The 24,057-nt window shown below is 38.6% G+C and overlaps 1 protein-coding gene across 1 annotated transcript in view; it reads left to right on the top strand.

Moving 5' to 3' along the window:
* LOC308268826 (phospholipid-transporting ATPase ABCA3-like) overlaps positions 1-24,057 on the top strand; it is a gene marked incomplete at both ends in the record, with an annotated part of 196,849 nt that overhangs the window by 89,147 nt on the left and 83,645 nt on the right. Inside the window, one exon of the mRNA XM_080703930.1 lies at positions 6,601-6,699. Coding sequence (XP_080560056.1) covers positions 6,601-6,699 — 99 coding nt within the window. The remainder of the gene's footprint in view (positions 1-6,600; positions 6,700-24,057) is intronic.

The following is a 24,057-nucleotide window of genomic DNA, read 5'->3' as shown; positions in this document are numbered from 1 at the left end:
GTTTTGGCAACACCATTTGTTGAAGAGGCTATTTTTTTTCCAGTGTATGTTTTTGGCACCTTTGTCAAAAATCAATTGGCTGAAAGTGTGTGAACTTGTTTCTGGGTCTTCTATTCTGCTCCATTGGTCTATGTATCTGGTTTGGTTTTTTTGGTTTGTTTTTTTTTTTTTGCCAGTACCATACTGTTTTTATTACAATGGCTTTGTAGTATAGTTTAAAATCAGGTATTATGATTCCTTCTGCATGGTTTATGTTGCTGAGAACTACTTTGGCTATTCTGGGATTTTTGTTATTCCAGATAAATTTAAGGACTGATTTTTCTATGTCTGTGAAGAATAATCTTGGTAGTTTAATGGGCATTGTGTTAAAACTATAGATAACTTTTGGAAGGATAGCCATTTTAATGATATTTATTCTGCCTATCCATGAGCAGGGAAGATCTGTTTGTCATGGAAGCTTCTTATTTCTCCATCTAATTTGATAGAAAGTTTTCCTGGGTAGGAAATTTTTGGCTGGAAGTTGTTTTCTTTCAGAGTTTGGAATATGTTACTCCAAGCCCTTCTGGCTCTCATGACTTGGTTTGGGAAGTCTGGAGTGATTCTAGTTGGTTTGCCTCTGAATGTCACTTGGCCCTTTGTTTTTGTTGCCTTTAAGATTCTCTGCTTGGCTTCCACATTGGTCATTTTGACAATTATATGGCATGGGGATCCTCTTCTCAGATCCTGTCTAAAGGGAGTTCTATAAGTTTCCTGGACCTGTGTATCAAGCTCTTGCTCTATGTTTGGAAAATTTTCTGCTATTACTTCCTTGAAGAGATTGTTGATCCCTTTGGTTTCACTTTCTTTTCCCTCCTCTATTCCAATTATTCTTAGGTTAGCTCTCTTAAAATGGGCCCATATTTCTTCAATATCAGATTCCTGTTGTTGGATATTTTTTCCTAGATTAGAAACTATGCGTTCATTTTTGGAATGATCATCTTCTAAGAGCGAGATTCTGTTCTCCATGTGGTCTAATCAGTTGTTTGTGCTTTGAATTGAGGCCTTTACTTCATTAATTGCATCCTTTATCTCTTTTTGGCTCTCTCTGAGTTCTTTTCGAAGCACCTCTATTATTTCTACAGTTATTTTCCTGATTTGATCTTCTAGAAATCTCTGATTTTCTGTTTTATCGGGTTCTGATGTTGTGGGGTTGTGTGCATTCATTGCTCCAGTATTATTCCTCTTTTCCATGATTTCGGATGTTTGTGCCTTCTCTGGGTTCTTCCCTTGGGTCACTATGACTTCACTTAAGGTGTTCTGGATCTCGAGTCAGTAGTATCTCGGACCCCACTACTCCTTTACTGGGTTGTATCACAGAGTCTCCGACCCAGAGAGTCAATAGAGGCTGCTTTAGACTGTGGGGGGTGCCAGGTTGCAAGTTCTCCTATGGTGTGATATCTCTGCAACCGCCCCTCCCCCACTGGGTCAAGTCCCAGGGAGTACAGTACTGGGATTTCTCCTCTGTGGCCCGCAATTTGACTCACTGTTCTTGAGTACGCAGATGTAGCTGTACTGGATTCGGTGAATTCTCTGCTGCTGCCGCTGGTGGCAATATGGCGCCGCTGCTACGCCCTTGGCCGTCAGGCTGGCGTATTTCTTCTTGGTTTTGATTTCCACTCTGAATCCCTGCAGCGTGTGCTGAGCTCAGCCACTGGGAGCTTTAGATTTTACCTGAGGCGAGAAATCCCGCCTGGCTGTTCCGAAGGTGCTCACCTCGGCTTGCTGTAGCCGTCCGGTGAAGTTGCTGCTGCCGCCGGCAGTATGGCGCTGCTGCCGCGGCCTCGGGAGTGAGGCCGGTGTATCTTCTCTGTGGCTCTGAGCTCTGTTCTCAGTCCGCTTTCTCTCTGGAGCCTGGTGACTTTTTTGTTTCTCTGGTGATGGTGTTTTCTGGCTATGAAAGGCGCTGATTTTGTGGTAATGGAGATTAGTTGTTAGCGGGGCTCTTAAGCCCCGCTTTTCTCGGTCGCCATCTTCCCGGAAGTCCTCCTTTTCTTGCCTTATTGCTCTGGCTAGAGTCTCTAGTACTATATTGAAGAGAAGTGGTGATAATGGACATCCTTGTCTCGTTCCGGTTTTTAGGGGGAAATCTTGAAGTGTTTCATTATTTAAAATGATGTTGGAGGTGGGCTTATTGTAGATTGCCTTTATGATATTGAGATATGTTCCTTCTGTTTCTATTCTCTGCAGTGTTTTTATCATAAATGGATATTGGAATTTATCAAATGCTCTTTCAGCATTTATTGAAATGATCATGTGATCATGTGATTTTTATCTTTGATTCTGTTTATATGATGAATTACATGGATTGGTTTTCATAAGTTGAACCAGCCTTGCATCCCTGGGATGAACCCTACTGGTCATGGTGTATTATTTTCTTGATGTGGTTTTGAATGCATGTTGCTAGTATTTGTTTAATAGTTTTGCATCCAAGTTCATCAGAGATATAGGCCTGTAGTTTTCTTTCCTTGAACTGTCTTTATTTGGTTTGAGTATTAGTGTGATGTTGGCTTCATAAAATGTATTTGGCAGAGTCCCACTTTTTTCTATTTCATGAAATAGTTTGAGGAATATTGGGGTTAGCTCTTCTATAAAGGTTTTATAGAAGGCACTTGGAAAACCATCTGGTCATGGGCTTTTCTCTTCTTTTCTTTTTTGTTGTTGAAGATTTAAAGAAGTTTATTAAAAGGTAGAAATACAGAGGATAGGTACAGCTCCATACCAGACTGGCATGGAGGGGTGACTCGAATGAATACACCCCTGGGCTTTTTTTTGATGGTAAGCTCTTTATTGCTGTTTCAATATCTTTGATTGTTATTGGCTGGCTTAAGTGTTCTATATCTTCTTGACTCAGTTTAGGAAGGTTGTATTTATCTGGAAAGTTGTCAATTTCCTCCAGATTTTCCATTTTGTTGGAGTATAGTTTTTCAAAATAGTTTTTGATAATCCTTTGGATTTCTACACTGTCAATAGTAATGTCTCCTTTTTCATCTTTTATTTTCATGATTTGGGTTGATTCTCTTTTTTTTTTTAGTTAGATTGGCTAGTGGTTTATCTATCTTATTAATTTTTTGAGAAGCCAGCTTTTGGTTTTGTTGATTTTCTGTATTGTTTTTTTTTATTCTCTATTTTGTTAATTTCTGCTCTAATTTTAATAATTTCCTGTCTTCTACTGGCTTTGGGGTTAGATTGTTCCTGCTTTTCAAGGGCTTTGAGGTGCGTCATTAGGTTATTTATTTGAAGATTTTCTGTTTTTCTTATGTGAGCACTAAGTGCTATAAATTTTTCTCTTAATACTGCCTTCAAAGTGTTCCAGAGGTTTTGATATGTAGTATCTTTATTTTCATTTGTTTCTAGAAATTTCTTGATTTCACCTCTTACATCTTCTATGACCCATTCTTCATTCAGAAGTGTGGTGTTCAGTTTCCACATGTTTATGTTGTCAGTCTCCACATGTTTATGTTGTTTCTCTGGGTCTTCTTATAGTTGATTTCTAGTTTCATTCCATTATGGTTTGAAATGACACAGGGAAGTATGTAGCAATTTTTAAATTTGCTAGTGCTCATTTTGTGTCCTAGGATGTGATCAATTTTGAAGAAGGTTCCGTAAGCAGCTGAAAAAAATGAAAACTCTGCTGTAGTTGGTTTAAATACTCTATATGTGTCCAACATGTTCATTAGATTAGTGGTATGCTTTAGTTCTGAGGCATCTTTACTGACCTTTTGTCTGGAAGTTTGGTCTAATGTTGTGAGAGATGTGTTGAAGTCTCCCAGTATTATTGTATTGGGATTTATGTGTGACTTCATGTCACAAAGAGTTTGATTTATAAAAGTAGCTACACCTATGTTTGGGGCATAGATGTTGATTATTGTTATTTCCTCTTGCTGGATTATTCCTTTTACCAGTAAAATATGACCTTCTTTGTCTCTTCTAATAAGTTTGGGTTTGAAGTCTAACTTGTCTGATATCATAGTTTTGCTACTCTTTCTTGTCTTCGAGTTCCATTAGCATGGATTACCTTGCTCCAGCCCTTTACCTTGAATTTATTACTATCTTTACTTGTAAGGTGTGTTTCTTGTAAGCAGCAAATGGATGGATTCTAGTTTTTAATCCATTTTGCCACTTTATGTCTTTTTATTGGGGAGTTGAAGCCATTTACATTCAGTATGATTATTGAGAGACAACTTTTAATTCCTAAAATGTTACGATTTTATTTCTGTTTCAAATACTGTTTATTCTTCTTTGCTTAGTTGTCTGCTGAATGGAAAGTCTTGTTTTTCTGGTTCTTGCATATATTACCTACTTCTTCTTTGTAGTTAATCTCTTTGAGTATTTCCTCTAGCGCTGGTTTCGAAGTCATAAATTCCTTTAATTTCTCTTTGTCATGGAAGCTTTTTATTTCCCCCATGTAATTTGAAAGATAGTTTTGCTGGGTAGGAAATTTTTGGCTGGAAGTTGTTTTCTTTCAGAGTTTGGAATATGTTACTCCAAGCCCTCTGGCTTTCATGACGGTTTGGGAAGTCTGGAGTGATTCTAATTGGTTTGCCTCTGAATGTCACTTGGTCTTTTGTTTTTGTTGCCTTTAGGATTCTCTCCTTGGCTTCCACATTGGTCATTTTGACAATTATGTGGCATGGGGAACCTCTTCTCTTATCTTGTCTAAAAGGAGTTCTATAAGTTTCCTAGACCTGTGTATCAACCTCTTGCTCTGTTTGGAAAATTTTCTGCTATTACTTCCTTGAAGTGACTATTGATCTCTTTGGTTTCACCTTCTTTTCCCTTCTCTATTCTGTTAATTCTTAGGCTAGCTCTCTTAAGATAGGCCCATATTTCTTCAATGTCAAATTCCTACTGTCGGATTTTTTTCTAAGATACAGATTATGCTTTTGTTTTTGAAGTGATCATCTTCTAGGAGCGAAATTCTATTCTCCATGTGATAATTAATTATTTATACTTTGAATTGATGACTACTTCTGTAGAAGTCAACTAGTTAAACACATCTCCTACTTTGCAGTACTGGGGATGGAACCCAGGGGCATTCTACCTCTGAGTGACATCCCCAGACCTATTTTTTATTTCTTATTTTTGAAACGGATCTCACTGAATCGTGAAGGGCCTCACTAAGTAGCTGAGGCTGTCTGCGAAGCACGATCCTCCAGTCGCAGCCTCCCTAATGCTTGGATTATAAGCATGCACCACCATACCCATATAAATAAAATAACTTGTTGAGTAGCTATAGTTCGTAAAGTATATAGAAAATAAACATTTTATTAGAACAAAATAATTTTGTCAAATATCAAGTTATAGCAGGAATAAATTTGCAAAGGCAAATTCTTCTTTTTTCCATTTGTTTCATGATAAGCATTACACTAAAGAACAATCTACTAAATGTTTTCTCTACTGATGACTGAAAATTTTTGTAAAACAAAACTAAAATTCATCTAACAAAGCCAGTGATGGTGGTGCATACTTGTAATCCCAGTACTTGGGAGGCTGAGACAGGAGAATTGCAGGTTTGCAGCCAGCCTCAGCTACTTAGTGAGGTCCTCCACAACTTAGTGATACCTGGTTTGAAATAAAGAATAAAAAAATAGGGCTGAGGGTGTAGCTCATTGGATTTAATCCCCAGTACTGCAAAAAAATTCATCTAAAAAATAATTCAAAATTGATCAAAGAATTTTAGTAGAAATTTCTCCAGAGAAAATATTCAGATGGTCAGTAAGCACGTGGAAAGATGTTCAACATCATGAGTCATTAAGGAAATGCAAATTAAAGCACAAAATATTAGCACATTCTGGTGAGGATATAGAGAACCTGGAATCCTTGTACACTGCAAGAGAAAATGTAAAATGGGGCATTTGATGTGGAAAACTAGTACTGCAGTTCCTTAAACACAGAATTCCACTTCTAGGTACATACTAAAAAGAGTTGACAACAGAAACTTGAAAAGATAGTTGCACACAATTGTGCATTATTCACAATACCCTAAAAATAAAAATAACTCACATATCTACTGATGAATGAATGTATAAACAACATGTGATATATCTTATACAAGGAATATTATTCAATCTTAAAAAGAAAGGAAATCCTAAATCAGGCTACAACATGAAAAAACCTAGAAAAAGTATGCTAAGTGAAATAAGCTAGACACAAAATATAATATATTATGTTTGCATCAAATAGGCAAATACATAGAAACAGAAGTAAGGTTAGGATGGATGGAGGAATGGGAATTTATTTTTTAATGTGTATGGAGATTCAGTTTGAGATGATGTTATAAAGAAAAGTTCCAAAAATGATGATGGTGATAGTTGTACAACGCTGTGAATATACTTACTGGCTTTTGAATTGTATACTTAACATTATTTAAAATAAAAATTTTTGATGTTATATGTTGTACCACAATAAAAGTATTTTAAGAAAATAATAGGAAGATGATTGGGAATATTAAAAGGGAAAATGTAAATACTTTTTTTTAATTCTGTTTACTGGAAAAATTTTAAACTTAAAATAAAAATCATCTAGACTAGCACTAGCTCTCTTTTCCTTTTCTCCTTCCAGTTTTGAAGCTCTGTTTGATGAGTTGCAAAATAATCAGAAAGAGCTGGGCATTGCCAACTTTGGTGTTTCAATCACTACTATGGAAGAAGTGTTCATTAAGTAAGTAATATGACCATAATTATAAACTTCTATCCCTGAAATCCTATATCAATTTAAGAGCAAACCCACCCTATTTGCAGTTGTGGTGATCATGATGTTACTGAGTTTTCAAATACATTGTTTTATTCTAATATCCTTCTATATTTTCAACTGAGAAATAATATAAATATTTTAAACCTGAGCCTTGAAACATATGTCTTTCTGTGGTCAAGGGAAAAAAAGAGAATAGCTATGTCATTGTATAAAACATTTTATTCTAAAGAGAGTGTATACAAGCAATGACTTTAAATTTTTGATCTATGCAGGCAGCCCTGCCCACTCCCGGGAAGGCCTGGAGCCAGGGTGGGGGCAGCCTGGCCCACTCCCCGGAAGGCCAGGTGCCAGGCTGGGGGCGGGCAGCCTGGTCAGGTCCTGGGAAGGCTCGGTGCTGGGCAGGGGGGGGCAGGTGGCTCAACCCACTTCCTGGAAAGCCTGGTGCCAGGTAGGGGGCACAGCCACGCATACTGAGGAACTCAGCTCTGCTGTGCTGAACCAAGACATGGTGCGCTTAGAACAGCAGATCCTGCTCTGCGCGGTGAGGCTGTGGGATTCCGCTCTTGGAAGGGAGAAAAAATTAATTGCTACCAAGTGCCTGATCCTACAACCTCTTCAAACCACACATACCGTCTTCTCTTATTCAAAGAAAAAGAAAAGAAAAAACATTGGAGAGGGGTCAAGATGGCCACGATGGCATCCAGGATTCTGGAGATACAGACAGAACATATCCAACTGACCTGGAACTTTTGGAAAAATTCCCCGCGAAGGGGACTGCTTCTTCCGTACATGCTTAAGAATCATGGACATCATCTGTAAAGAGGGAGCTCAGCAGAGACCTAGGAAGAAGGCGGTGTTGGCAGCAGAGGATGCGGTGGCAGTGGAGGCTTGTATTTGGGAGAGACAGAGATCTGATTCAACCCACCCTGATCTTCTGAAGAAATTGCCCCAAAGGTGGAATGCTACCGTCGCGCATGCTCTGGAATACTGGACAACATGTAGTGTGGGAAAAGAGTTTGGGAAAGAATTGAGATGGTGGAGGCAGCAGCCAGTACTTAGGAGGGGCAGAGATCTGATGCAACACACCTGGATCTTTTGAAGAAGTAGCCCCAGAGGTAGAATGCTACCACCGTGCATGCCTGGGAACTTGGGACAACATGCTGTGTGAAGAGGGTGCTCGGATCGACACCTGCCAAGGGGTGAGGCAGGTGCCAGGGACAGTGAGGCCAGGATCAGGCCTACCGTGAGGCAAGGCCAGAGCTGGGGCCTCCAAGGTCGGGATCAGAACCTGCCAAGGGGTGAGGCCAGTGCCAGGGCCTCTGAGGCCAGGATTAGAGTCTGCCATGAGGCAAGGCTGGTGCTGGCGCCTCCAAGGCCAGGATCAGAGCCTGCCAAGGGGTGAGGCTGGTGCCAGGGCCTCCGAGGCCAGGATTGGAGTCTGCCATGATTCTAGGCCAGTACTGGGGCCTCTGAGGCCAGGATTGGAGCCTGCGGAGGGATTAGGCTGGAGCTGGAACCAGCGTGGCTGGGATTGGAGTCTGCCATGAGGCAAGCCAGTGTTGGGGCCTCCGAGGCCGGGATTGGAGCCTGCCAAAGGGTGAGGCCAGTGCTGGGGCCAGTGAGGCCAGGATCAGAACCCGCCATGAGGCAAGGCCAGTGTGGGGGCCTCCAAGGCTGGGGTTAGAGTTTGCCAAAAGGATAGGCTAGTGCCAGGGCCTCCAAGGTCAGGATAGGAGCCTGCTGTGAGGCAAGGCCATTGCTGGGGCCTCCGAGGCTGGAACTGGAGCCTGCTGAGGGGTTAGGCCGGTGGCAAGGCCAGCACGGTCGGGATCAGAGCCTGCTGTGAGCAAGGCCAGTGCTGGGGCCAGTGAGGCCAGGATCAGAGCCTGCTGTGAGGCAAGGTCAGTGCTGGGGCCTCTCAGGCTGGAATCGGAGCCTACCAAGGGGTTAGGCCTGTTCTGGGACCAGTGAGGCTGGGATCAAAGCTGCCATGAGTCTAGGCCGGTGCTGGGGCCTCCGAGGCCCGGATCAGAGCCTGCCGAGGGGTCAGGCCAGTGCTGGAACCAGCAAGACCCGGATCGGAGCCTGCCATGAGGCAAAGCTGGTGCTGGTCCCTCCAAGGCTGGAATCAAAGCCTGCTGAGTGGTTAGGCCGGTGCCGGGGCCAGCAAGGCCAGGATTGGAGCTGGAGCTTGGCATGAGGCAAGGCTGGGGCTGGAGCCTCTGAGGCCAGAATCGGAGGTGTTAGGCCTGTGCTGTGACCATCAAGGCAAGGATCGGAGCCTGCCATGAGGCAAGGCCAGTGTTGGGGCCTCTGAGGGCCAGGATCAGAGCCTGCCGAGGGGAGAGGCCGGTGCCGGGGCCAATGAGGCCAGGATCAGAGCCCGCCATGAGGCTACCACAAGATGGCCCTTGCCAGATGCTGTCCTCTCAATATTGTACTTTCCATCCTCTAAAAACTGATAAATAAGCCAGGCATGGTGGCACATGCTGTAATCCCAGCACTTGAGAGACTGAGACAGGAGGATCGCATAGGTTCAAAGCCAGCCTCAGCTACTTAGTGAGGCTCTCAGCAATTTAGAGACCCTATTTCCAAATAAAATATAAAATAGGTCTGGAAATATACCCTGGAGGTAGAAAGCCTCTGGGTTCCTCCCCAGTACCACCAAAAACAAAAAAATAGTAAAAACTGATAAATAAATTTCTGTTCATCACAAATTAGCCAGTCTCAAATATTTTGTCACAGCACAAAATTGACTAGGCCATTTGTAATAAGAAATGGTCTTTTGGGGCTAGGATGTAGCTTAGTGGCAAAGTGCTTGCTTTGCAAACACAACACCTTGAGTTCCATCCCCAGTGCCAAAAAGACCCAAAATTAGGCTCCTACTCTCCATGAACTGGAAGATAAGTAACTCTGTCACAGTGATGGGAACAAAATATCACTAGTTTAGATGACATGTTCTATAGCCCAAAACTTTGAGGTTCAAGGAAAGTAATGCTAAGGTGAACTTTTATAGCTATAAATTTTTACATTAAAAATAATAAAGTTCTAGCTGAGCATGGTGGTGCATGTTTGTAATCCTTGTGCTTGGGAGGCAGAGACAGGAGGATCGTGCAGGTTTGAAGCCAGCCTCACTGGCTTAAGAGACCCTGTTTCCAAATAAAAATATAAAATGTCTGGGAGTATAGCCCGGAGGTAGAAGGGTTTCTAAGAACTCCAGTACCACCAAAAATAAATTATTGGTGCACTGTAGTTGTGCATCTTAATGGAGTACGAGATGGTACAGGCATACATGCATGCATAACTCAATTATCTTTTCCCAAATACATTCCCATTTCTTCACCCCTCCTCCTTCTCATGTTTGGCTTAGTGACTGACTTGATATGTTTGTGAATGTATATCATGTATATTAGGGAATTTCCTTCTCCCCTCCCACGACTCTCAGTTAGGTCCCCTTATTTACTCATCTATAGTTTCTCCTTCCTCATCTAAGGTTCCTCCTATGATCTTTATTATCCCTAGCTTCTGCATATTAGGGGAAGCATCCAATTTTTTACTTTTTGTGACTGACTAATCTCACTTAGCATAATGTTCTCTTCCATCCATTTCCCTGCAAATTATGTAATTTTGTTTTTCTTTATGGCAGAGTAAAATCCCATTGTGTACATATCCCATAGTTTTGAAATCCATTCATCTGTTGATGGATATCTTGGATGGTTCCATAGCAAGGCTGGCTTTGAACTTGCGTGATCCTCCTGTCTCCGCCTTCCAAGTGCGGAGATTACAAGCGTGCGCCACCATGCTTGGCAATAAAAAATTTTTAAAGAGAAATGAAAGTGGGGATATTATTACAAATCTTACAGAAATCAAGAGGATTATAAAATATTAAACAAATTGGGTAACTCTAGATTAAATGGGCAAATTTTTGGAAACAAAACCTACCAAGACTAAATCAAGAAGAAAAAGAAAATTTTTTCAAACACCCAAAAAACCAGCAATAAAAGAAAACTATCTCAACATAACAAAAGTCATATGTCAAAATTTCAGCCGGGTGTTGTGGTACACACTAATAATCCCAGCATTTGGGAGGCCGAGACAGGAGGATCGTGATTCACGGACAGCCTCAGCTACTTAGTGAGACCCTTTGTAACTCAGTGAGACCCGGATTCAAAATAAAGAATAAAAGCCAGGCGTGGTGGCGCACGCTTGTAATCCTAGCATTCGGGAGGCTGAGACTGGAGGATCACGGTTCCTGGACAGCCTCAGCAACTTAGTGAGGCCCTCTGCAACTCAGTGAAACCCAGTTTCAAAATAAAGAAGAAAGAAAGAAAGAAAGAAAGAAAGAAAGAAAGAAAGAAAGAAAGAAAGAAAGAAAGAAAGAAAGAAAAATAGATTAAAATATAGGGCTGGGGGTGTAACTTGGAGGTAGAATGCCCCTGAGTCCCATCCCCAGTTCAAAGGTATTCGAACTCTAACCTAGTCCCCCAGTTCTTTTTATTTTTTGTATTGAAACAGGTTCTAGCTAGGTTTTTGAGAATCTGTCTGCATTGCTCAGGCTGTCCTCAAACCTGTGATCTTCCGGTCTCAGCTTCCCAAGTACTGGGATTATAGGTGTATACCATGATGCCTGGCAGTGAAAGACTTTTTGAAGATCCATAACAATGCAAGATGTCCACTTTCACCTCTTGTCCTCAACAAAATACTAAAATTTGTAGACAGAACATTTATGCAAGAAAAATTCTAAAATCCATATTGTAAAGGGAGAAATAAACTCTATTCACAGATGCTATGGTATTGTATGTAAAATCCCTACAGATTTTTACACCAAAAAGTAAAACCACAAATCTACTAATACTAATTAATGAACTTGATAAAGTAGCAAAATAGAGTCAATAGCAGTGAAAGTAAGCTGCATTTCTGTTTGCATGAATATTTGTATCACTTTGAACCTCACTGTGATAATTACAGTGCACCAATGAAAGTATATTATGTAGAAAACAACAAACCAAAAAGGAGGTTATAAAAACAATTTCACTTACAATAGCATCATAAAAAATAATATACTTAGGAATTATCCATAGCGGTGAAAGATTTATACAATAAAAACTATAAAACTTTGCTGAAAAAAAGTTTAAAAACTTAAATAAGTGGAAAGATATCCCATGTTATCCCATGTTCATGGATTGGAAAACCTAATATTCTTAAGATGCCAATAGTGCCCAAGACTAGCTATGAAATCAGTGAAATCCCTAACAAAATCCTAATGATCTTTTAGCAGAATTAGAAAAATTTATTCCAAAACTCATACAGAACCCAAAGGGCACCCAAATAGCCAAAGCAATCTTGTAAAAAGAATAAGAAAATCTGGAGGACTCACACATTGAGTTTGAAACTATAAGACCATAGCAATCAAAATAATATAAAGTCATTATAAAGACAGACATGTCTTTAGATCAATGGACTAAATAGATCTAAATGGATAAATAGAAAGCCTAGAAATTTCACATGTATGATCAAATTATTTAATGAGGAAAAGACACTGTTATCAACAAATAGCTCTGAAGAAACTGGATATCCACATGCCAAACAATGAAGTTGGACCATTACCTAGTACTATATACATATAAATTAATGTCACATGGATTGAGAAACCTAAGTGTAAACCTAAAAGCATCAAACTCTTAGGAGAAAAGATTGAACAAAAACTTTATAACATAGGATTGTAATTGTTTCTTTAATATGACACTCAAATCAAGTCAACAAAATAATAGACAAATTTGACTAAATTAAAATTAACACAATTTTACATCCAAGGACACTATGAACAAAGTGAAAGTCAACCCATAGATAGTAAAAGCTATTTTCAAGTTATATATTTTAGTAAATTTATGTTTAGAATATATAAACAATTCATAAAACTCAACAACAAAAAGCAACCTAGGAAAAATTGAACAAAACCCTTGAATGTGCATTACTTCAAAGAATATATAAGTAGCCAATAAACACATGGAAAAAATGCTTAACATCACTAATTGTTAGAGAAATGCAAATCAAAACCATAATATGATATTTCCTTACCTACTATTTTTTGTTTATTGACATAAAAAAGGGACAATCAAAACATGGTACATACATACAATATTACTCAGCATGTAAAATGGAGGAAATTTTGAAAGATGTTACAATAGGGATGAACCTTAAAGAAATTATGCTAAGTGAAATATGACACATAATAAATTCTAGGTGACTTAAGTTAATATGAATTACTTAGGGTAGCAAATTCATAGAAACATAAAGAATGGTGGTTACTAGGAGCTAGTAGAAGAGGGGGAATGGAGGTTATTGTTTAATGGCTACAGAATTTCAGTTTTTTAAGATGAAAATATTTCTAGAGAGCAATAGTAATGATCACTTCATGACAGTAGGAACGTACTTATACCACTGAACTGTATACCTAAATGGTTAATATGGTAAATTTGATATTATGTGTACTTTACCACAATTTTGAAAATTTAAAAATGTATGTAAAATTAAAATTTTAAAACAAAAGGAAGGCAAAACAGATATTAGAGGCATAGTATTGTAAGGCCTTTGTATTATCTTAGACTGAGGCAAATGATTCATTTATGTTAGGCTACAGCAAGCCAGGGATATATTATTTTTAGTGTCTTTATGTTCTTATTAACAAACATTTATTTTATGCTCAAGATACTAAGAATTTAGTACTTAGAAAAATGTAAGAGGACTTCGGGAAGATGGCAACCAAGGGAAGCAGCACATATCAGTCCTGCTGACACTTCAATCTTTGTTGCTGACAAACAGCTTTCTAGCAAAAGAAAGAAAGCACCATAATTTTAAAAAGAGTATAAGTGAAAGGCAGCAAGGAAATAAGCTAGAAAGCTGATCAGAGAGCAGAAAAGGACCCCGCTCACCTCCAATAAATGTGACCACTTGCATCACAGCTGTACCATCTTGCCTCACTGTGCCCAACTGCCAGCAACTCACAGGGAACAAAACAACTTGAAGTAAGCAGCTGCAGCTCATCAGAACTATAATCTCTCAATTCCTCCTGCACAAACACCAGCTACAACTTGCAGGCAGTGGAAGCTGAGCTCACCACACCTTCCAGAGATCCAACAAAGTACTCAACAACAACATAAGTGAACCTGCTGTTCCCACAAGAGGACTCCCAGCACTGTGCCCACAGAGACTCGTACAGCCAGGATAAACTTGCTATGTCTGAGACTTTGCGGTTCAGTCCAGTTAAGGAGGGGGTAGAGTCTGCTTTTGGACATAGCAGAGGCTCAGAGTGACTCAGGCTATGCATCAGTGGAAAGTGTGGGGGGAGAGCTACATTTAAAGCTAGATCCAACCAGTAGGATCTATGAGATTACCACAGATCAACCAATCATGAAGAACAGGGAGAAGTCGGACCAACCCAGCCCTAGCTGTGGAGAACAGAGACTCTTACATATACACTGGGTTTGGGCTCAGAGGCACCCACTGCCTATTCAGGCACAGAGAGAATGAGGTTCTACATCAGTGGAAAGTGTGGAGGGAGACTTACACTTAATACTAGATCCAGCCCCATTGATACTGGCCATCTGCATAGACTGAGAGAGACTCAGAGAAACAGACTAGCACCAGGAAAGGTGCCAGTGACACTCGGTGTGCACAGAGAGACTACAGAGACCAAGTCCGCTAAGTATTCACATATTTGTAGGGTTTCATTATTTTGTTGTTTTGTTTTTTGTTTTATTGTGTGTGTATGCTTGTTTGTTTGCTTTTTTTCTTACCCCTTTCACAAGCCTCTTTCCTTGTATATACCTACTCACTTCTCTCCCTCTCTTTTGTTTTCTCTCTTCTTCTTTGTCTTGTATTAAATCCACATCATATTACTATACTAAATATTCTACCTTGGTTACTAGAATCTTACTACATAGGCACTATCTATACTCTCTACTATATACTACATTACCAAATTTATACTCTCATACTATTCAATCCTATCTGTGGCTTTACCCTATCCTTTCATTTATGGTTTCACTTTCCTTCTCACTCAGCCTTCACCATTGAATACAACACAACTTTCCCTTGAATATACTAGGTGACACCTAGAGACTGAGAGAAATCTATCAAAAGCAACAGATACAAACTTATGAAATCAGGAGAAGGAGGAATAACAAGGAAGCAATGAGCTACCACAACCCCATAATAACAGAATCTAACGACATACAATTGCAGATATCTCCACAACAAATCATAATTTTTTTTTTTTTTGGTGGTACTGGGGTTCCTAGAAGCCCATCTATCTCCAGGCTACACTCCCAGACCTATTTTATTTTTGGAAACAGGGTCTCCTAAGCCAGTGCGGCTGGCTTCGAACCTGCGCGATCCTCCTGTCTCTGCCTCCCAAGCGCGGGGATTACAAGCGTGCGCCACCACGCCCGGCCAGCAAATCAGAATTTTAACAGTAGAAATGATACTGGGTTTCCAAAAAGAATTTTGAGAGTCTGAAAGAAATAAAGGATGCAATCGTTCAAGTGAAGGCTTTGATACAAATTTAAACAATAGATTAGATCATATGGAGAATAGAATCTCGCTCATAGAAGATGATCACTCCAAAAATGAGCACACCGTACAAGTCAAGATAGTTAACAAACTAAAGATAAAGATCTGGAGCAAGGTAGTCCATGCCAATGGAATTCTAAGACAAGCAGAACTAACAACTGTGATATCAGACAAGTTAGACTTCAAGCCCAAGCTTATCAGAAGAGACAAAGGTCATTTTTACTGGAAAAAGGAACAATCCAGCAAAAGGGAATGATAGTCAACCTTTATGCCCCAAACATAGGTGCAGCCAAGTTCATAAAACAAACTTTGTGACATTAAGTCAAACATAAATCCCAATACAATAATGCTGGGAGACTTCAACTCCCCTCTCACACTGCTAGACTGATCTTCTAGGAAAAAAAATCATAAAGATGCATCAGACCTAAAGAATACCATAAACCAAACTGACCTATTAGATACATATAGAATATTTCACCCAAATAAATACAGCAGAGTTTACATTTTTCTCATCTGCTCACAGAACCCTCTCCAAAATAAATCATATCCTGGGCCACAAAGTGAGCACTGGAAAATTCAAAAAATATAGTTGGGTGTGGTGGTACACGCTTGTAATCCCAGCATTTGGGAGGCTGAGACCTGGAGTATCGTGGTTCACAGACAGCCTTGACTACTTAGTGAGGCACTCTGCAACTCAGTAAGACCTGGTTTCAAAATAAAGAATAAAAAATAGTGCAGGGGTGTAGCTCGGAGGTCAAATACCCCTAGGTTCCATCCCCAGACCCACAAAAAAAAAATGACATACTTCCCTGTATCTCTTCAGAGCATAATGGAATGAAACTAGAAATCAACTATAAGAACACCCAGAGAAACCACATAAGCATGTGGAGAATGAATGCCACACTACTGAATGAAGAATGGGTCATAGAAGAAGTAAAGGGTGAAATCAAGAAATTTCTAGAAACAAATGAAAACAGAGATACAATACATCAAAACCTCTGGAACATCTTGAAGTCAGTATTAAGAGGAAAATTTGTAGCACTGAGTGCCTACATAAGAACAGAAAATCACCAAATGAATAACCTAATGACATACTTCAAAGCCCTTGAAAAATAGGAACAGTTTAACCATAAAGCAAAGAATACAGGGAGTTATTGAAATAAGAGCAGAAATCAAAGAAATAGAGAGTAAAACAATACAGTATATCAACAGAACAAACAATGCTTTCTCAAAAAAATTACCAAGATAGAGAAAACCCTAGCCAACTAAACCAAAAAAAGAATCAACCCAAATTACAAAGATAAGAGATGAAAAAGATATTACCACCATCAGCATAGAAATCCAGAAGATTATCAGAAATTGTTCTGAAAAACTGTACTCCAACAAAATGTAAAATCTGGAATAAATTGACAACTTTCTAGATAAATACAACCTTCCTAAACTGAGTCAAGAAGATATAGAAATTTTAAACCAAACAATAGCAGTAAAAGAATTTGAATAGCAATAAAGAGCCTGCTGTCAAAGAAAAGCCCAGAAGCAGATGGTTTCTCATGTGAATTTTATAAAACCCTTATAGAAGAGTTAATTCCAATACTCCTCTATCTATTTTGTGAAGTAAAAAGAAAGGGGACTTTCCCAAATATATTCTATGAAACCAACATCACATTAATACCAAAATCAAATAAAGACAGCTCTAGGAAAGAAAACTACAGGCCTACATTATTGATGAGCTTAGATGCAAAACTGATAAAAATACTAGCAACACCCATTCAAAACCACATCCAGAAAATCATAAACCATAACCAAGTAAGGTTCATCTCAGGAATGCAAGGCTAGTTCAACATACAAAAATCAATCCATGTAATTCATAAATGGAACCAAAGATTAAAATCACATGATCATTTCAATAGATGCTGAAAAAGCATTTGACAAAATCCAAAATTCACTCATGCTAAAAGCACTTCAGAAAATCAAAATAGAAGGAACATACCTCAACATCATAAAGGCAATGTACAATAGGGCCACAGCCAACATCATATTAAATGGGGAAAAACTGCAAGAATTCCCCCTAGAAACAGGAACAAGACAAGGATGTCCATGATCACCACCTCTTTTCAATATAGTACTTGAGACTCTAGCCAGAGCAATATGCAAGAAAAGAAAATCAAAGGAATACAAATAGGAAAAGAAGAACTCAAACTTTCACTATTTGACATGATACTAAGAAGACCCAACAAACTCAACCAAAAGACTTGTAGAGCTAATCAACAATTTTAGCAAAGTATCTGGATACAAAAATCAATCTTAAAAAATCTGAAGCTTGAGCCGGGCGTGGTGGTGCACGCTTGTAATCCCCGTGCTTGGGAGGCAGAGACAGGAGGATCACACAGGTTCAAAGCCAGCCATGCGCGCTGGCTTAGGAGACCCTGTTTCCAAATTTAAAAAATGTAAAAATAGGTCTGGGAGTGTAGCCAGGAGGTAGAAGGGCTTCCAGGAACCCCAGTACCACCAAAAAAAAAAAAATCTGAAGCTTTTCTGTATACCAACCATAAATTTACTGAAAAAGAAATCCAGAAAACACTTTCAATCAGGATATCCCACAAAAAAATAAAATACTTAGGAATAAACTTAACCAAAGAGGTAAAAGACCTCTACAAAGAAAATTATAAAGCATTGAAAAAACAGAAATCAAAGAAGACCTTAGAAGTGGAAAGATCTTCCATGTTCTTGCATAGGCACAATAAATATCATCAGAATGACAATGCTTCCAAAAGTGATCTACAGATTCAAAGCAATACCCATTAAATTTTATTTCTCACAGACATGGAAAAATCAGTTTAACTCATTTGGAACATAAAAAAAACAGAATAGTCAAAGTAGTTCTCAGCAACAAAAACCATGCAGGAGGAATCACAATACCTGACTTTATACTACAAATCCATTTTAATAAAAACAGCCTGGTATTGGCACAAAAACAAATAGGTAAACCAATGGAGCAGAATAGAAGACTCAGAAACAAATCTGCACATTTAAAGCCAATTGATTTTTATCCAAGGGGCCAAAAATATGCACTGGGAAAAAGATAGCCTATTCAAAAAATGGTGTTGACAAAACTGGTTAACCATATGCACAAAAATGGAAATAAACCCCACTTTCTCACCCTGCTCAGGAGTCAAATCAAGATGGATCAAAGACTTGGAAATTAGATCAGAAGCTCCTTGAAGAAAGCATAAGTCCAACAACACAACTCATAGGCACCAGTAAAAATCTTTCTCAACGGACCCCAAAGGCACAAGAAACTAAAAGGCAGATCAATACATAGGTTGCATTAAACTGAAGAGCTTCTGAAAAACAAAGGAAACTATCAAGAACCTCAATAGAGAGCCAACATAATGGGAGAAGATTTTTGCCTCTGATAGAGGACTAATGTGTAGAATATACTCAGAAACTCAGCACTAAGAAAACAACTCAATCAAAAAAAGAGGCAAGTGAACTAAATACCTCACAAAAGAAGAAATTTAAGTAACCAATAAATGTTTGGAAAAAATATTAACATTATTAACAATCAGGGAGATGCAAATTAAAACTACCCTGAAATTTCACCTAACTCCAACTAGAATGGCAGTCATTAAAAAAACAACAAATGCTGGCAAGGATGTGGGAAAGTCAGAACTCTGGAGAAGTCAGAACTCTAATACATTGTTGGTGCAATTGAAAATCAGTGTAACCACTCTGAAAAACAGTATGGAGGATCCTCAGAAAAAAATGGGAATGAACTTACCACATGACCCAGCAATACCACTTCTGTGAATCTACCCAAAAGAATGGAAACAAATTTACCAAACTAATGCATGTGTATCTGTTTTCATAGCTGCACAATTCACCATTACAAACCATGAAACCAGCCAAGATGTCCATCAACAGATGAATGGTATGTACACAATAGAATTATACTCAGCCATAAAGAACAAAATTATGTCATTTCCAGGAAAATGGGTGGAACTGTAGAACATTATGTTAAGTGAAATTAGTCACAAAATGTAAGAAATCAGATGCTCTTTCTAATATGCGGAAGCTAGGAGAAAATGGATCTTAGGAGAAATCTAGATGAAGGAGAGCCTATAGATGAGCAAATAAGGTGACCTAACTGAGGGAGATGTGAGGAAATTCACTAATGGACAAGATGTATATTCACAAACATATCAAAGTCCATCACTAAGCCAAATAGGAGGGAGGGGGATGAGACAGGGTATGCCTCTACCATCTTGTACTTCAAGATGTATGACTACATTACACCAATAAAAAAATAATAAATAATAAAATAGATACTTTTAAATAAAAAAGTAAAAAGTTAATTCTAATAATACAAGGGTTTGGGGTCACCTCAACTTGTGTATTATTGCTCACTAATGGAAAAATATATGCAGATGTTCATAAAAATCAGAGTAGTAACTTTATTTCTTCATTTTATTTCAGTGTTTATGTTTTAAATATAATCACATAAAAAACATTTGAAAAGTACAAAATATTAGAAAGTTAATCAGTTCTATTCTTTCCATACAAACAGTCATTTATTGAGATAAGCAATACTAATGTTGCAGCTAAGACTACAAATTATATTAGAGTTTAAAAATAGTCTTGGTCAAGAGATTTCACATGATACAATGAAGCAGTGCAAATATTGTATGACTAAAAAAGGATTTCAATCAAGTTTGTGTAATATACAGCCATGAAAAAAGCATTTCTGAACACAGTGATTTATCTAGCTCTCCAGGGTTATGCCATTCATTTTTGGTTACAAGGATTCACTCTTGGTTGCCCTTTGGTTAACTCTTAAATGTGGTTCACTCTTACCTATTTAATTTGAAGAGTAAAAATAAATTTGAAGACAGCAACTTGATAAAAGCCTATCCTTTAATATATAATGAACACTACCTGATTCTCAATAACTATTACTAACACTTTATAGAGAAAATAAAACATTTAATATATCTGAAACTTTTTAGTAAGTTATTTATTCAGCCTTAGTCCATAAGCAGATGACAAGGAAAGCCCAGGTTTGATCTACCCATACCTGCCTTTGCCCACATGACTTCCAGGGTAACAGGAAAGGATAACGACCACTTCTGGCCAAGAGATGGCTTCAGTGAGTACTAAATGCCAGTGCTTTGGATGCCAAGGTACATTTACCAAAAATATTATAAAAACATAAAAATAAAAGCTGTGATCAAATAAATCAAACTTCATCTATTGTCCCTAGAGCATGTCTTCACTATATAACTTACTTGCTTTATAGGGATGTACCTAATGTGAACTAAACTGTTTACTTTAGACTTATAGCAACTCAAATGTCTGTAAAAACAGTAAGTGGCATCAGTGATTCCTGGCAATCCGTCTGTCCATCAGTGGTAAGAAAGTAAACAATGCTCATATTAAGCTATATCCCATTCTACATCATACAGTACACATAGGAAAGAAATGCTGGCCCAAAAAATCACCCAACAGACCTTTCTACATCCACTTGAGACAGCCTTCAGGTGTAGAGAACACAAAGATCATTGTATTCCAAAATGTGTTCTACATATTAAGAATCTGATCCCCAATTAAAATATTTCCTAAAGGTAAGCGACAATTTCCTAGAAAAATGTTTAACAAACCCCAAATATACCATATACCATCTCAAGTAATAAGCAATAGAGTGTGGCATCTGTAAGCTGGGATCAAAGAACTAAAAGAAAGACCCAAACTACTATTAACCATGAGGAAAAAATGGCAAGTGCTTACATGAAGCCAATGGTAAAAAGTAAAAAGTAACTCACTTCCAAAATGGAAGATTATCTTCCAAGACCTCAATGCTGAGTAAGTGGCAGGCAACATGCAGGAAATGATGCAGGTGTGGAGAGAAAAACTGCATCAACAAACAGGTGGATTTTCTGGGAAAAGACTCACAATATCCATATTAAGTAGCTACAGATGAGTTATTTTTGCTGTAAAGGCTGATCAAGGAAGATACCCTGGGTTTGGCAAATCTCTTTTAGGACCAGTGATACTGTATCTTCACACTCCCAGTAGCATAGATGGCTTTTTAAAGCAAATAAATATTCAATAAAACTTTCAATGGGCTTCTTCTGTAGCACATAGTCAATGCGTTGGCCTCCATTCGGTATTCCTACATTGATAGGTGGGTCTTCTTCCTTAACTGCCACAAATATTTCTTCTGTGTTAATATCCCTGGACTTCTCTGAACTTGACCCAGGTTCTGCTTCTGTTTCTTCTGCAGTTTCTGAAGCTTGTAAGGCAGGATATGGCACTCTGGTGAAGGACTTCCAGGCCATCCACTGTGAACCTAGAAAGTTGTTCTTAAGGTCCATACTCATTTTGGTCAAGCCCTCTCTTAGCTCTAAATACATCTGCTTCCTGCCTTTATGATGTGGGATCAACATTGGTTCAAATTCCACTTCTGGGACTATCATTGGTTCAATCCTATAGACCACAGGATCAAAAGGATGATAAATATTGAAGAAACTTTTGCATGTTAGAAATTTGTAATTGGGATCAATTCTGTTTTAGTCCTCAGACAGTAAGGAACATTCCAATGGGAGATACAAAGGTAAAATATATTTCTGGTCTGGAGATAAGCCAGAAGTATTTTACAGAACTGTCTAATGCCAACATTTAGATGAGCATCATTACTTCAGAATTCAGATTCTTTGGGGATGTTCACTCTTGAAGCCGATGGTGTGGTTGGAATACCAATACCCACTAAATTTTTTTCTGATACTGCAGTAGTTTAATATCTTCTTTCTTGGTCCTAAGGGAATTCACATTTCCTGAAGACCTCTGTCTGTACACAAAGCCAGAGGTTTCTCATGTACTTTTTCCTTCTCAAAGACATTTAAGATTCAGTGAGTTGAAGTTTCTTCAAATATTTCTCTAGTGTTGGTTTATCTTCTTAATCCATAGCAGTATTTACTCATTTCACTGTCAATATCCCCCAAAGCGGCTTCCTGATTTGTTAGGATACCAAACAGTATAAGCAAACCTATGGCCAGCAATGGATATACCCTCTTTGAAATCAGAGTTCCTCTGCAGAAAAGTGTATATATTTGGTTCATTTCAGAAGCTACTATGCCCACAATAGTCTGACAGTAGGTGGGGCAATTGTAGAAGAAGACATCCACAATTATGCCATAGGTGAAGTGCCTGAGGCAGTTAATGCTGGGTAGTGTTATTCACTGTGCAGACCTACATCCATACCAGTAGAATGCAAAGGACTGTGCCAGTTGACTGGAAGAATTTCTACTCTCCCAATCTGTAATCTCAATTTTCTTAAGCTTTTTAAAAATGTGTCTGTAGCAAGTTCAAGAAAACACTACAAAAACCATTGACACTGTACAGTGCTTCTAAAATGAAGATCACAAGCTGATCCAATCCCATGGACTACAAAAACCAAGTGATCTAAATCCCATGGACTACAAAAATCAAATGATCTATTTGTAAGGGCTCCCTGCAGTTAATTTCAACAGAGATGTTCTCAACTCCTTTCTCCACTGTTCTTGGCCAACCTTGCTCTGTAGGTGTGGAACCCTTCATCAGACCCTGCTACTGACTGGTACTACACCATGAGCTTTGGATTGAGTATGTAATAATTTCTCTATTAGGAGACTCCAGTTTCTTTTTTAATTCATCCAGAGTTACAGCAAGCTTGTAAGTTTCGTCTAAAACTTGGCTGAAGCTCTCCAAGTAAGGAACATATTTATGGTCTTTGTCTCCCTTGTAAAACCAGGTACATCACAGTACTTCTGATGCTAGTTCATCCCAGTATACAGCATACCACATCCTCTCCCTCAAATGAACATCATACCTACCCCCATCAGTGGGGATGATTTTCCTATTACAATCTTTTCCAGCACCATACATCTCTTCCAGATGCTGTGAATCCTCAGAATTGAAAGGAATCTGTCTCCTTAGAATCTAATATTTTACAATAGAACCAATGTAGAGTAACTAGTTCATACAAACTGCCAGCATCCGTGTCTATTAGTTCAAAGGAACTGCATGAGTTTGGTGATGAAGATGAATCTGAGACTACTGCCCCTGGTGTGATTCCACTGATGAGATTTTGCTCTCTGCCTCCCTCCCCCGCACTGCACCGCCAGAGGAGCACACTTCTTATAGCAAGACCCTCTCAGCCTTGGGCAGGCAAAGCCTGCAGCCCGCGGGACTCCCAGAACCCAGGCTCCACTGTGTGCCCAGCTGGCGACTAGATGGCCAGGAGGCAGTGCATCGAGGCCAGGGGCAGCTAGAGTAGTAACTTTAGAGGAAAATTAACCAAAAAGTATATACTGAAAATTGTATCACTATTGGTAATTAAGTCCTTTTTCTATTATTTTTATGATATGGTTGATTTTGCCATGAAAATAGCAATAGTATTTTAAGTCAGAAATGGAAGAGTATCTTCACCTGCTAACATGGCAGAAAACAAAAAGTCAGAAATCTTAGAACTACAATTTGTAAGTGCTCTTAGAAATTCTATTTTCTCCAAAATGGATAATGTGAAGCAGTATTGGCTATAAGAAACTAAAATTCAAATATAAGGGTATGTGTTTTATCCTACTTATAGGGTAACCACTTGAATCTATAATTCACAAGCTAACAGAAAATTTTAATAAATTTTGTGATTAAAAACCAAGAAAAAATAAAAGGAGGTAGGAACAGAGAAAGAAAATGTAAAAATACATGAGTTGAAACTAA

This window comes from Muscardinus avellanarius, assembly GCF_963383645.1.
Source record: "Muscardinus avellanarius genome assembly, chromosome: 10".
NCBI lineage: Eukaryota > Metazoa > Chordata > Mammalia > Rodentia > Gliridae > Muscardinus > Muscardinus avellanarius.
Note: the sequence above shows the minus strand (reverse complement) of the source record. Positions and strands in the feature narration are given on the sequence as shown.